The sequence below is a fragment of the Mobula hypostoma genome, chromosome 8, assembly GCF_963921235.1.
Source record: "Mobula hypostoma chromosome 8, sMobHyp1.1, whole genome shotgun sequence".
Lineage (NCBI taxonomy): Eukaryota > Metazoa > Chordata > Chondrichthyes > Myliobatiformes > Myliobatidae > Mobula > Mobula hypostoma.
In genome coordinates, this window is record NC_086104.1 from 128801453 (window position 1) to 128817137 (window position 15685).

Below are 15685 nucleotides of genomic sequence, written 5' to 3' on the forward strand. Positions count from 1 at the left end.
TCTGCCAGGAAAAAGTTTCCTTCAAATTTGTTTCCTCGACAAATGCCATATGTAATGTAGATGTTACTGATCTTGGTGATTATGCATTGCATTCCAGAATTCAAAGAAATTACAACTATAACAGCTTGCACTTAAAAGTGGTAAAATGCCCCAAAGTCTTTCACATAGAACAAATCTGACACCACGTCGTGTGAGGAGATACCAGAGCAGGTGATCAAAAGCTGTGTTGAAGAAGTAGGTTTTAAGGAGCTTCATAGTAGAAAGATAAGTGGAGTGGAAAGGTAGTTAAGGGAGAATTGGCTCAGACAGGAGCTGACTACAGAGCCAAAATCATCATCTTGGTGGTCTGTAGAACTGAGGGACAGTACAGGTTAGAGACAGAGTGAGACCATGAAAGGATTTGAAGATAAGTTGAGAATTGTAAAACTGGGGCAACTCAATGTGGGGGAGTAAATACAGGAATAACTGGGTTGCACAGGCAGCAAGAGAAATATGCCTTTTTCAATTTACTGATTTGATGGCAGATGTTGAGTGTTTAAGGAGACTGCTTTACGGGCTCCAACATTAATCCTTGGTGGGATTTCTGAAAGGGAATCAGTTCTTGGAGCCCCACTGCACAGTGTCACTGAGTATTTTTCTGATATTGCAAGCTGAATCCATGTTGAGCTACCAAAAATCAAACAAGTGGCAATCCGAAACATCATTAAATAGTGGAAATACTCAGCAGGTCAGGAGAGTGAAACAGAAAATTCAACATTAACTCTTGTTTCTCACTCCACGGACACTGCATAATCTGACTATTCCCAATGTTCTCTGATTTAATTACATTTGTGATCAACTATATCAGATAATCATTATGTTGGAAACATAAGGACAGAACAGTGCCACAGCTCGTAAAGCCACTGACTCACAGTACCGGCAACCCAGGCTCAATCCTGACCTCCGTTGCTGTCTATGTGGAGTTTGTAAGTTCTCTGTGTGACAAGGTTTCCACTGGGTGGTCCAGCCTCCACCTCCCGCGCGCCCCCCCCCACATCGCCAATATGTGCAGGTTAGTAGGTTAATCGGTAACAGTAAATTGTCCCTAGTGTGTAGTGAGTGATGGAACCTAGCGGGAGTAAATGTATGAAGGAAATAAAATGGAATTAGCGCAGGATTGGTAGAAAAGTTGCAGAGAAGGATACTCTAAATCTCTAGCACAAAAAAAATCATCCAGGTTGTGGACTGCGGTGTTTAACATTTGATTGGGTCTCCATACTCCACTTCTTTGTAATACTTCTTCCTAAACCCACATTTGCCCAACTCTAACTCCCTACAGCATTCCTTCCTTCGATAAGGTGCAAGATGATGCGATATTCACTATGGAAGTAAGAGAGTTAAATATGCCCAGAAAATTCCTTCACAGCAATCTTGTGAAAGATTGTGAATACAGACCAAGTTGCTTAATAATTATCACCCTATCCTGGTTATAATTTTACAGTAAACGTTTTTCGTACAATGCTGATGGCCAATGTTCCAGCTTCTGGAACAGCACTTTGGTCAACTTGAGTCACTGGTTGTAATGTGAAAACTTTCACGATAAAAAAGATCACTGAGTCACAGAGTTTACCAGCTGTAAAATGAATGGAGAGGATCAGTGTTCCCGTTGGATCATGGACATCATCCAAGCTCGCTTCAGATTTGTTACTTTTGGAGTCACCTCTGAAAGTCGGGGAATGTTTCTCAAAACCAATGGACCAATTAATTAACAGCATCAGGAACCTGACTGATTTTACTTCTCTTCCTCCTCTATGCTTGCATCAATTCCGTAACTGTTACAAGAACCCTAAATATTGGGCAAAGAGAAATTTAGTCTTAACAGCATGCAATATAATCTTAAAGAAACAGTGAAAAAGAGTGCATGGAATAGCATTATCTAACAGGAGAATGTAATCCTGCAACGATCTCACTGAGTGGAAAGCGAAGGCGGGACTGACCTCCCCAGTTGTGGGAGAGGCAGCAGACAGGAGTAAAGCAAGAAGTGACACTGACCCTCTCTTTCCTGGATGAGATCCAAGGACCTCCATGGAAAATAGTGAGAGAGACAGGAATCAATTGTGGAGGATAAGCTACAAAGTCACCTCTCTTGAGGGGGAAATAGCAACACTCACCTTCTCTTTAAGAGGGAATTGACTGACCTGGTGGTTCTCGCTAGCTGTCTGGAAGTGGTTCTTATGCTTTTCTAAGAAACCATCCATATCACTGATATCCAGAGGGATTTGCTCAACTGTTGATTCATGGGGCATCTGCAGAAAGGAAACAACCTCTCAGTAATCAATAATGAGCACAGGCGTTCTCTGAACTGGGCAGCCGACGCCAAGCCTCAGGTTCGAGAGCAAATAAACAAATTCTGGAGCAACTCATTGGGTCGAGCAGCAACAATGTTGGGGTGGCGGGGTGGGGGAGAAGGAATCGTTGAGGTTTCAGGTTGAGAATCGCAGTAGCATTGAGGGCTGAGAGGGAAGAGGAAGAGGAGAGAGGTGAAATAAGGACAAGGGGTGACCAAGGAGGGGTGAAAGGTGATAGTAGATGAGAGAGGGGAGGGTGAGGGTGAACACAGAGGATGGTAGGTGATAAGCAGAGTCACAAAGTCTATTGTAGACAGAGCACAGGTGCTCTCCCAATGGTCACCTAGTCTCTACCTGGTTTCCCAATGTGGAGAATGCAACATTGGCAGCAGTGAATGCAGTGGATGAGATTGGACGAAGTGCAAATTAATCTATTCCTCACCTGGAGTGGCTGTTTAGGTACCTTGATGATGATGAGGGAGGAGCAGTAAGAGTAGGTGTTACAGCTCCTATGGTTGCAGGGTACCAAGGGGCAGGAAGGGGTGGGTGGGGTGAGGTAATCAGAGCGGGAAGATACAGAAGGAGTGGTCTCTGCGAAAGATGGAAAGGGGTAGGGAGGGGAAGATGTGAATAGTGGTAGGATCTTGTTGCAGCAGGCAGAAATGTGCTGGATGTGGAGGCCCATGGAGTGAAAGATGAGGATTAGGGGAGCTCTCTTTCTGCGGAATGGGGAAGGCGCATGGAGGCAAGTGCAGAAGTGCAGGAAATGCGAGAGGGGGCTCATTCAATCACAGTAGGAAAGCCACAAAAAAGGAAGATGTTTCAGACGTCTTAGAATGGATGGCCTTCATCTTGACAGCAGATGCAGTGGAGACAGATAAACAGGGAGAAAGGAATTCTTTCTACCTCTATCTACCCAGGCAGAATATGAGGTGTTGTATTGCATATCTACTGCAGTCAGTGCTCTGTGGCCCTTTCTACAATGTTAAGACTAAGCACCAATTAAGTGACTGGTTTGCAGAGCACCCATGGTCTGTAGGCATTGGCCTTTTTGAGCTCCTGGCTGCAGACCATCTCATTCACACACAGCCATGTCTTTCTTTGGCCTCCTCCACTGCCAGGGTGAGGCCCAATGCAAACAAGAGTTGTAACATCTCGTGGTCTACAACTCAATGGTATGAATATTGAATTTTCTAATTTCATCTCACCCCAGTGCTCCCCCCCCATCCATCTCCAGTTTCCCATTTTGTCCTTTAACCCATACCGCTCCCCTACACCAATTTTGTTCCCCCCCCCATTGACCCATCTACCAACTTCCCACTACATTCCATCCGTGTATCTCCTCCCCAACTAGATCCATTTGCCGTTCACCTCTCCCCTAATGGTCCCCATCATCACTTTCCTTACTTATCAGATTCCAGTACTTTGTGTTTCCTTTTATTAACCTCTGACCTTTGTCTTCACCTTTGCCCTCTTCTCTCCTCACCTGGCTCCATCAACTCTTTTTCTTTCTGTCTTCTTTGACTGATCACTCGCATGCCTCTGTCTCTCAAATCCACTGCTCTCCTTCCCCTATCCTGTCCATTTTCCCGTCATTCCTCAGTTACCTATCACTCTCTGGTCTCTGCCTTATTCCACCTCTCTCCTTCTTGCACTGCTATCTCAGGCGGCCAAGGGCTTCTCCAATAAGTGATGCCTCGAGAAGGTGAAATTCATCACTAAGGACCCTCATCATCCAAGAAACGCCCTCTTCTCATTGCCACCATCAGGGAGGAGGTACAGGAGCCTGAAGACACACACTCTCAATGTTTTAGGAACAGCTTCTTCCCCTCCAACATCAGATTTCTGAATGGACCATGAACATATGAGTATCACCTCACTTTCTGCTCTCTTTTTTTACACAATTTATTTATATTTTTAATATTTCTTATTGTAACCTCTAGTAACTTTTTATATATTGCACTGTACCGCTGCCGTAAAACAACATGTTTCACAACATACCTGTACATTATTATTAACAAATAATAAAGTGCATTTGCCACTCCTCCAAGGCCAACTGGCTTTCCTGTTGTACAATCCCAAGCAACCTGTGGTATCATATCCAATAGTCAATCTGTCTCTCTTTAAAATACCTGGGAATATTCTCGGTCGGGTGCTGAGGGACTGTGCAGCCTAGATAACAGCGGTTCTAACAGACAGCTTCAGCGTGTCTCTGGAGCAGTCCACGGTCACCGTAGGCTTCAAGGCAGCCACCATCATCCTGGTGCCCAAGAAGATGATAGTAACCTGCCTTAACGACTACTGTCCAACAGCAGTGACCTCAACGACAATGAAGTGCTTTGAGCGGTTGGTGCGGATCACATTAAATCCCAAATGGGAGTGCACATAATGGATAATCTCACCTGGTCCTTCAATGCTACCTCCTTAGTCAAGAACACACAGCAGTGTCTCCACTTTCTGAGGAGAATGAGGCTAGCAAAGGCCCCCCCCCATTCTAACTAACTTTTACAGGACCACCACTGAGAGTGTCCTGACCAGCTTCATCACTGAATGGTACAGGAATTGCAAGGCATCTGACCGCAAGACCCTACAAAGGATTGCGAGGACAGCCGAGAGGATCATTGGAGTCTCTCTTCCATCTATCGGAGATATTTATCAGGAGAACTGCATGTTCAAGGCCCTTAGCATTGTTAACAATCCTTCCTATCTGTCCAGCAATATCGCTCACAAACTACCACCTGGCAGAAGGTACCGTAGCATCAGGACAAGGAATGTTAGGATGAGAAGCAGCTTCTTCCTCCTGGCTGTGAGACTACTGAACTCCCTGCGCCAAACCAGGGCCCACCATGTGCTGTAAATGCACCTTATTATTTGTTCATTTATTTCTGGTAATACTACTTTATGTGTTGTGTGTGAGCACTGGGTGGTGCACCTTAGTCCGGAGGAACGCTGTTTTGTTCGGCAGTATATACACATATGGTTGAATGACGATAAACCTGAACTTGAACTTGAAATAGGTTAGAAGATTTATGCACAAAGAGGAATTGTAGTGTTACTTTGCTGGAATAGAAGGTGGATTCTGGACCTTTGATCCAAAAGGCAAAGTACAAATTCCGTAACAGCTGAAGAATTACATGATTTAAATAAAAATCTGGAATTTAAATATTATTTCAAACTTGAATTATTTCAAGTTCAAGTTTAATCTTGGTGACATAACAATGAATCAATCGGACTGTCATAAAATAGTATTGGTATGTCAAGAATACCCATCTAGGACACCGCTATATCTCAGTGAACATCTACTGTCTTTCCCTGTCAGACCTGGAGGTGATTCCAAAATCAGCAAAGTGGTTAACTCTCCACCACCCTTTCAGTGCAGGAGGAGACAGGGCTAGACGTTATTGCTGATGTGGTTAGTAACACCCACATTCTCTAAATTAACTCTCTGCCATCCCTTCAGTGCAGGAGGAGACAGGGATAGACATTAAAGCTGGTGTGGTTAGTATAAATAATCATTACCTGGGAACCTGAGGTTAAAAGACAACCCACATTCTCTGCATTTATAAAATCATCCACAGGACAGACCTCCCTGCCACTACGAGTTCTACCGCTACTCCCATCCCAAAACCCCAAGTCATAGTCACTGCGGCTCCCAAAGCCCACTTGGTTTTGTATAACATTTTATACAGAGAATCAATCCATCCGCAGCAGATTCCAGTTAAGAGTTATGAATGTTTGTGATCCTGCAGGGCACTGGACCAATGAATTGTCCTTCTAACCTCAAGTTCCCGAGTAATGATTATTTAATAGAGACTGTGAGAGAATGCTTGACGTACCAGTACAGGAGGTGCTCGGAACAGGTAACTGAAAGGGTAATATAAGAGGTTTATACACGAGGCAGCATACAGGTCAGCATAGCGCAACAACTGACTGGCAAAAAGGGTCTGCCTGGAACCACATCGTAACAAGCTTCCCATCTTTCCGTAGCACATGTCCATCTCATGGGTCACCACCTGGAAGTATGTGGAAAAGTAGATCGGATTACTGGTAAAGAACGAAGAGTGCACTTCCCTCCAGCACAACACCGCCGACTTCTCACAGCCTCACTCGACAGCTGTGTTGATGAGAAACCTTTCCACCTTGTTCTCTCAGGAGGCAGGTGTGCTATTACTGTATGCAGATTTTCTCTTTTCCTAAAAACAACCCATTTACCCTTCCTTACCCTTCATTCTACCTGCTGACCCACCCCCTAATTAAGTCATTGTTTCCTGATACCTGATCTACATTTCTCCGGTATCATCACCTCCATTGTTCTGCTGTGTTGGAAAATCTTGCTCTGGCCTTACTTTCCTTATCCCTTTCACTACTGTATATGCCATCATAGGGTCTACTCACAAATAATCTCCCTTTAATTATAAGGAAAGTAGACTCCATGGTATCAATCACCCTAGCCGCCCTTCTCCAGTGCTCTGCCTGAGTGACCTTGCTACAACACTTTGCCTGCATCTATACAAACTGCTCCATTTACGACCTGACCACAATGCTGAATGAATTTTGCAAATGGAGCACCCACACAATGCCGCCCCCTCCCCTCAACTGGGAGCGGTGGGAGTTTCTAAGGGATCGACAAAGATAAAGGGGGCGACGGGGGTGAGAACTCAATAGCAAGGGAGGCAGCTGAGGGATTACAGGCTTAATTTAAGAAATAAGTTACTTATTAAAGACAATAGGTGCAGGAGTAGGCCATTCAGCCCTTCGAGCCAGTACCACCATTCACTGTGATCATGGCTGATCATCCACAATCAGTACCCTTTTCCTGCCTTCTCCCCATATCCCTTCACTCCGCTATCTTTAAGAGCTCTATCTAACTCTTTTTTGAAAGAATCCAGAGAATTGGCCTCCACTGCCTTCTGAGGCAGAGCATTCCACAGAACCACAACCCTCAGTGTAAAAATTTTTTCCTCAACTCCGTTCTAAATTGTCTACCCCTTATTCTTAAACTGTGGCCTCTGGTTCTGGACTTCCCCCAAATTCGGGGACATGTTTCCTGCCTCTAGCCTGTCCAATCCCTTAATAGTCTTATATGTTTCAATCAGATCCTTATTACAAGCATTTGATCCTTAATTGATTACAATGATCATGTAATCACCTTTTCCCTTGCAAATCCTCATTCTCTTCGACTTTGTTTAAAGTGCATTACAGTTGTTCAAGAGCAATGTGCAATGTGGCACTTCTGTATCTGGCATATCATGAGAAACCTGGACTGAAGAAGTGTTATTTCTGGGCCTGGTCCTGCATTATTGCCATTCACTATTGTAGTGCAATGTTAGCTAGTGTGATCCCCATACTCTAATCATGCTCCAGTGATGCAATTCCTGTGAATCAGGGTGTGGCATTCAATAGGGTAAAATTCATAATCTGCCCTTTCAAATGGTCTTGACCACATTCCTCTAGCCTACAGCCTAACCGAGATGTCGCTGCCCCACTTTATGTAACTTCAGGCAGAGAGTCAGATTTTGCCTGAGCTATGATGATGTCATAACTTTTCCCTTTATTGATCACAGAGCTTGAGGTTGGACTTAAACAGTAGCTGAGGCCCTATGGTCATTAATCCATAATGACAATAGCAGAAGCAGATCAAATGAAAAAGAAGTGTAGACAGTATAGTGTGGTGTATCTGAAATGTGGATTTATACCAGCACCAAGCAACCAACAGCACCCAATGTATCTATTGTGTGAAAAAAGCTCTGTCAAATGAGGCAATGAAACCTCCCCGAACATATGAAGAAAATACACTCTAATAAAGCAAACTATTTTCAGTCACTTTGTGAAAACTTTCAGAAACAGAAAACACTTCAAAAGATGTTTGCCAGCACTTCACAACAAAACAGTGATGGTTTATGAGCTTCATACAACATTTAATTGCTAATAGCTAAAGCTAGAAAACCCAGACAATTGGAGAAGAACTCATTCTGCCATCAGTAGGGGAGGTTCTGAGTACAGTTTTGCATAAGGCACCTGACCAAATAATTAAAGCAATTCCACTCAGCGACAATTCTGTTCAAAGATGAACAGATGAAATGTCTGAGAATGTGGAGCACACATTATACAATATACTTAGGCCAACAGAATTTGTTCTGCAGTTGAATGAGTCAACCTTGCCAGGAAACGGACCTTGGTTTCTTGGTTATGTTTGCTTGTAAAAGGTGAAAGCATTGTTCAAACAGATACGAAGGGAGAGTCAATATTTTGGGTTGTTGAGCAAATTTTCAAAGAGAAGGACATACGGCTCACTAACATTTTTGCATATGCAGCAGATGGGGCATCACCAATGACAGGACACTACTGTGTGGTTATTACTTTCTTTAAAATAGCTGTACCTAACATATTTACCATTCACCGTAGAATTTACAGACAACATCTTTTCACAAAAAACTAACTAATCAGTTGAACAAATCACTAAATACTGTTATCATAGCAGTGAATAAAGAAAAATCAAGTCCCATGCTCTCCTCAAATCCCAACTATTTCGAGAGCTTTCCACTGAGAAGGATGAACTGTTTCAATGCTTGCTGTTGCACCCAGAAGTCAGATGGTTTCATAAGAAAACTGGATGAGATGTTTTTATGTGCTTTATGAAACTGTGATAAATGTCCTTGAAGGCTTGAGTGCTTCATTCAGTAATCAACTCAGGAATATTTGGCATGACATTGCTTATTTGTCAGAATTATTCATTAAGTTTAATGAAATCTATCTTAAATTGCAAGGAAATGATGTGATTCCTATCAAATTCAAATCAGTTGACTCCACATTTCTGTCCAAGTTAACCCTACTTAAATGCAACATTGGCCATCGTAATCTTTTCCAATTTGCAAGCCTCTCTGAGTTAGAAGAGAAAGAAGGAATTCCAAATGATGATCTTCAAGTACACTGTGCCCGCCTGGGAGAACTGCATAAAGACAGGTCAGCGAGTTTTCAAGATCTTCTCTTGTTCCAAATTCTAGATTTGGTAATTCCTGAACACTGACAAATAAGCATGTAGGAGGGGGATTGAAAATCTGTCTGAATGGTTCCACAGCAACAACCTCTTACTCAACGTCTGACAGAACCACATAATTATAACATATAGTTACAGCAGTGCAAAGCAATACCATAATTTGATGAAGAACAAACCATAGGCACGGTAAAAAAAAGTCTCAAAGTTTAAGGAGAATTTAAAGTTAATGACCCCCTCTACCTCTGATCCTCCAATGAGGACTGTCTCATGGATCTCTGGTTTCCCTCTCTTGAAGTCTACAATCAGTTCCTTGGTCTTGCGTACATTAAGTGAGAGGTAATTGTTATGACACCACTCAGACAGATTTTCAGTCTCCCTCCTATATATCCTATATATATCACCACCTTTGATGTGGCCCACAACAGTGGTGTCATCAGTGAGCTTGAATGTGGTATTAGAGCTTAGCCACACAGACATCAGTGTAAAGCAAACACAGCCCTGTGGTGCACACTTGCTGATGGAGATTGTGGAGGAGATGTTTTTGCCAATCCGAACTGACTGGGGTCTGCAAATGAGGAAAATCAGGATCCAAGTGCACAAAGGGGTACTGGGGTCCAGGTCTTGGAGTTTACTGATCAGCTTTAAGGAGATGATGGTAATAAATGCTGAGTTGTAATCAACAAAGAGCATCCTGATGTATGCATTTGCTGTCCAGATGTTCCAGTGTTCTGAGATGGCATCTGCTGTGGACTGGTTGCTCTGGTAGTCAATTTGGTGCGGATCCAAGTGAGCTGATATGATTCAGCACTTCCTCACTGTGGATGTAAGTGCCACTGGGCGACAGTCATTGAGGAAGGTTACCATGATCTTCTTGGATACCGGTATGATTGAAGCCTACTTGAGCCAGATGGGTACCTCATACTGGTGAAGCGAGGGGTTAAAGATATCCGTGAAGACAGCCAGTTGGTCAGCACAGATCTTCAGTACTCGGCCAGGTACTCTGCCCAGACTGGAAGCTTTCCTTGGATTCACTCTCTTGAAGGCAGCCCGCAAGTCATCTTTCAGATATAGAGACTGAAAGCTCATCGGGAGACGTGGGTTTGCATGATGGTTCTCCCGTGTTCTGGTGGTCAAAGCAGGCATAGAAGGTATTGCACTGATCTGGAGGCAAGATGTTGCTAGATTTGACTTTATAGGAGGTTGCGGTATTCAAATCCTGCCACAACTGTCGGGTGTCCTCAGTTGATTCCAGTCGAGTCCAGAATCTCCACTTTACTTGTGAGATGGTTTTCCAGCGATCATACCTGCACCTCTTGTCGCATTTCTGATCTCCAGACCTGAATGCCTCTGATTTGGCCCTCAGCAAATTTCCAATTTCATGGTTTATCCAGGGGTAGGCTCTGAACGATTTTGTGGGGACACACACATCTATAGCTGTTTTAATAAAGTCTATTACAACTCTGGTGTAGTCATTCAGATCCTCACATGAGTGCTTGAACACAGCCCAGTCCACTGACTCCAGACAATCCTGTAACTGTCCCTCTGCCTCCTGCAACCGCCTCTTAGTTATCTTAATCTCTGGAGCCTTGGTCTTACGGCTCTGTCTATATGCAGGTAGTAGGAGTACAGCCAAATGCTCCAACTTGCCAAAATGCAGTTTAGGAAAGGAACAATAGGCATTCCTTATCATGGTGTAGCAACGGTCTAGTGTGTTGGGATCTCATTGATTCTATTATGATTATTATTCTATTATGAATTTATTGAGTATGTCCACAGGAAGATGTATCTCAGGGTTGTATATGGTGCCAAGGTTCAAAAATATCATATTAAGGCTTTTGGTTGCAGAACAAAAATTCTGAATGCTCTCCTGCACTCTGGGAAAAAGGTCGAGATGTTCTTTATTGCCTTTCCAAAATAAGTTTCAGCATAGTCATCCAACATCTTTCAACAGTCTGCAAATTACAGAAGATGGGGATCTGAGAGTCCTTCTGAGGGATGTTCAGCCTGATGTAGAGAAGGTGATATCACTACACCAAGCCCATCCATCTCTTTGGAAGGTGAAAAAGCAATGAAGTAGCGAAGAGTTGGACTACTAATATACGCTCTAAAATTGTTGATGAAAATTGTTTTTACTGTAATTAAATAAAAAAGAATTTTATTTGTAGCTTTAAGTAATTTGAATAATTTTTGCAATTATTTGTTACTGCTTTGAATTTGCACTTCCCTTTTTCCCACTGTGCATTGTAAATCCAAATTCTTTATAGTTTTCATGTGATGGCTAGAAAGGGAGAGAGGGGTCACTGGGGATGTGGTCTGGGATTTACCGGATTCAATGTAGCAATGTGCTAAGTCTCCTTCAACAACACTTCCCAAATCAGCCAACTCTACCACTGAGAGAAAATGAACAGCAGTCTCATAGACATTCCTAATATCTAGATCCAGAATCTTAACTCAGAAACGTGTTACAATTTCTTCACTATTACAGGGCCAAACATTTAGACCGTTAGATCATAAGATATAGGAGCAGAATTAGGATATTTGGCCTATCAAGTTGGCTCTGTCATTTCATCATGGCTGATCCATTTTCCCTCTCAGCCCCAGTCTCCTGCCTTCTCCCCGTATCCCTTCATGCTCTGACTAATCAAGACACTATCAACCACTGCCTTAAATATACCCAATGACTTGGCCTCCACAGCCACCTGTGGCAAGGAATTCCATAGATCCACCTCTCTCTGGCAAAAGAAATTCTTCCTCATCTCCATTCTAAAAGGACTCCCCTCTATTCTGAGACTGTGTTCTCTGGTCTTAGACTCTCCCACCATAGGAAATATCCACTACACATCCACTCTATCAAAGCCTTTCAACATTCAATAAGTTTCAATTATATCACCCCTCATTCTTCTAAATGCCAATCAGTACAAGCCCATTGCCATCAAATACTCCTCATATGACAAGCCTTTCACAGAAACATAGAAAACCTACAGCAGAATACAGGCCCTTCAGCCTACAAAGCTGTGCCGAACATGTCCTTACCTGCAAAATTACCTAGTGTTACCCATAGCCCTGAGCTCCATATATCTGTCCAAGAGTCTCTTAAAAGACCCTATTGTATCTGCCTCCACCACTATCACTGGCAGCCCATTCCATGCTCTCACCGCTCTCTGCATAAAAAATTTACCCCTGATATCTCCTCTGTACCTACTTCCAAGCACCTTAAAAATGTGCCCTCTCATGCTAGCCATTTCAGCCCTGGGAAAAAGCCTCTGACTATCCACACGATCAATGCCTCTCATCATCTTATACACCTCTATCAGGCCACCTCTCATCCTCCACTGCTCTAAGGAGAGAAGGCGGAGTTCATGCAATCTATTCTCATAAGGCATGCTCCCCAATCCAGGCAACATCCTTGTACATCTCCTCTGCACCCTTTCTATGGTTTCCACATCCTTCCTGTAGTGAGGTGACCAGGACTGAGCACAGTACTCCAAGTGGGGTCTGACCAGGGTCCTATATAGCTGCAACATTACCTCGCAGCTCCTAAACTCAATCCCATGATTGATGAAGGCCAATGCACCGTATGCCTTCTTAACCACAGAGTCAACCTGCGTAGCAGCCTTGAGTGTCCTATGGACTCAGAACCCAAGATCCCTCTGATCCTCCACACTGCTAAGAATCTTACCATTAATACTATATTCTGTCATCATATTTGACCAACCAAAATGAACAACCTCACACTTATCTGGGTTGAATGCTATCTGCCACTTCTCAGCCCATTTTTGGATCCTATCAATGTCCCGCTGTAACCTCTGACAGCCCTCCACACTATCCACAACACCCCCAACCTTTGTGTCATCAGCAAATTTACTAACCCGTTCATGAACCTCCTTTGAACCCTCCTTCAATGTAAGTACATCCTTTCTTACATAAAGGACCGAAACCTGCTCACAATACTCCAAGTGAAGCCTCGCCAGTGCTTTATAAAGCCTCAACACTACATCCTTGCCTTTATATTTTAGTTTCCTCAAAATGAATGCTAACATCACATCTGCATTCCTCACCACCGGTTCAATCTGCAAATTAATCTTTAGGGATTCCTGCATGAGGACTCCCAAGGCCCTTTGCACCTCTAATTTTTGAATTTTCTCCCCATTTAGAAAATAGCCTATGCTTTTAATTTTTCTGCCAAAGTGCATGACCATACACTTCCTGACACTGTATTCCACCTGCCACTACTTTGTCCATTCACCTAATCTGTGTAAGTCCTCCTGTAGCCTCTCTACTTCCTCAGCACTTCCTGCCCCTCTACCCATCTTTGTATCATCCACAAACCTGGCTATAAAGCCAGCTATTTATTATAAGTTACTATGATTGCACATCGCACATTTAGATGGAGCAGTAATGTTAAGATTTTTACTCCTCATGTATGTGAAGGATGTAAGAAATAAAGTCAATTCAATTCAATTCTGTCATCTAAATCATTGATACATAGAGTAAAAAGAAGTGGTCCCAACACAGACCCCTGTGGAACACCACTAGTCATCAGCAGCCAACCAGAAAAGGCTCCCTTTATTGCCACTCTTTGCCTGCTATCAATCAGCAAATGCTTTATCCATGGTAGTATCTTTCCTGAATACCATGGGCCCTTAACTTGTTAAGCAGCCTCATGTGTGGCACCTTGTCAAAGGCCTTCTCAAAATCCAAATGCACAACATCCACCAATTCTCCTTTGTCTATCCTGCTTGTTATTTCTTCAAAGAATTCTAACAGATTTTTCAGGCAAGGTTTTCCCTTAAGGAAACCATGCTAACTGTGACCTCTTTTATCATGTGCCTCGAAATACTCTGAAACCATATCCTTAACAATCGGCTCCAACATCTTTCCAACCACTGAGGTCAGACTAACTGGCTTATACTTTCCTTTCTTCTGCCTCTCTCCCTTCTTGAAGAGTGGATTGTTATTTGCAATTTTCCATTCCTCCAGAACCATGCCTGAATCATTTGATTCTTGAAAGATCATTACTAATTCCTCCACAACATCTACAGCCACCTCTTTCAGGACCCTGGGGTGTACACCACCTGGTCCAGTTGACTTATCTACGTTCAGACCTTTCAGTTTTCCAAGAACTTTCTCCCTAATAAAGATAACTTCACACACTTTCGCCCACTGACACTCTGGAACTTCCACCATACTGCTAGTGTTTTCCACAATGAAAACTGATGCAAAATACTTATTCAATTGGTCCACTATTTCCTTGTTCCCCATTGCTACCTCTCCAGCATCATTTTCCAGCGGTCCGATATCTACTCTCGCGTCTCTTTTACACTTAATGTATCTGAAGAAACTTTTGGTACCTACTTTCACATTATTGGCTAGCTTACCTTTGTATTCCATATTTTCCTTCTTTATGACTTTTTAAGTTGCCTTCTGTTGGTTTTTAAAAGCTTCCCAACCCTCTTAACTTCTCACTATTTTTTTGCTCTATTATATGCCCTCTCTTTGGCTTTGACATCTCTTGTCAGTCACAGTTGTGTTATTCTGCCTTTAGAATACTTCTTCCTCTTTGGGATGTATCTATCCTGCACCTTCCAAATTGCTCCTAGAAATTCCAGCCATTGCTGCTCTGCCCTCATCCCTGCCGGTGTTCTTTTCCAATCAATTCTGTTTAGCACCTCTCTCATACCTCTGTTACTTCCCTTTACTCCACTGTAATACTGACATATCTGACTTTAGCTTCTCCTTCTCAAATTTCAGGGTGAATTATACCATATTATGATCACTGGCCCAGAAGGGTTTCTTTACCTCAGACTCACTAATCAATTCCAGTTCATTGCACAGCACCTAATCCAGAATACTGTAGCTGATCCCCTAGTGGGCTCAACCATAAGCTGCTCTAAAAAACCACCTTGTAGGCATTCTAGAAATTCCCCCCCTTGGGATCCAGCACCAACCTGATTTTCCCAATTTACCTGCATATTGAAATCCCCCGCGACGATTTTTGCATTGTCCTTTTGGCATGCATTTTCTATCTCCCCTAGTAATCTGTAGACCCCATCTTTAATGCTATTTGGGGACTGTATATAACTCCAATCAGGGTCTTTTTACCCTTGCAGTTCCTTAGCTCTACCAGAAACGATTCAACACCTTCCGACCCTATGTTACTTCTTTCTAATGATTTGATTTAATTTTTTTACTAACAGAACCATGCCACCCCTCTGCCTACCTGCCTGTCCTTTCAATACGATGTGTATCCTTGGACTTCAACCTCCCAGTTATAACCTTCTTTCCACCACGATTCAGTGATGCCTACAATGTCATACATGCCAATCTGTAATTGTGCTACAAGTTCATCTACCTTATTCTG

The 15685-nt window shown here is 43.0% G+C and overlaps 1 protein-coding gene across 2 annotated transcripts in view; it reads right to left on the reverse strand.

Annotated features, from left to right (window-relative positions):
* Positions 1-2108: 2108 nt before the first annotated feature.
* LOC134350939 (cytosolic purine 5'-nucleotidase-like) overlaps positions 2109-15685 on the reverse strand; it is a 154411-nt gene continuing 140834 nt past the window's right edge. For both annotated transcript variants that reach the window (XM_063056807.1, XM_063056808.1), the window contains 2 exons: positions 6164-6340; positions 2109-2285 (listed from right to left, as the gene is read on the reverse strand). In XM_063056807.1, coding sequence (XP_062912877.1) covers positions 2109-2285; positions 6164-6340 — 354 coding nt within the window. The remainder of the gene's footprint in view (positions 2286-6163; positions 6341-15685) is intronic.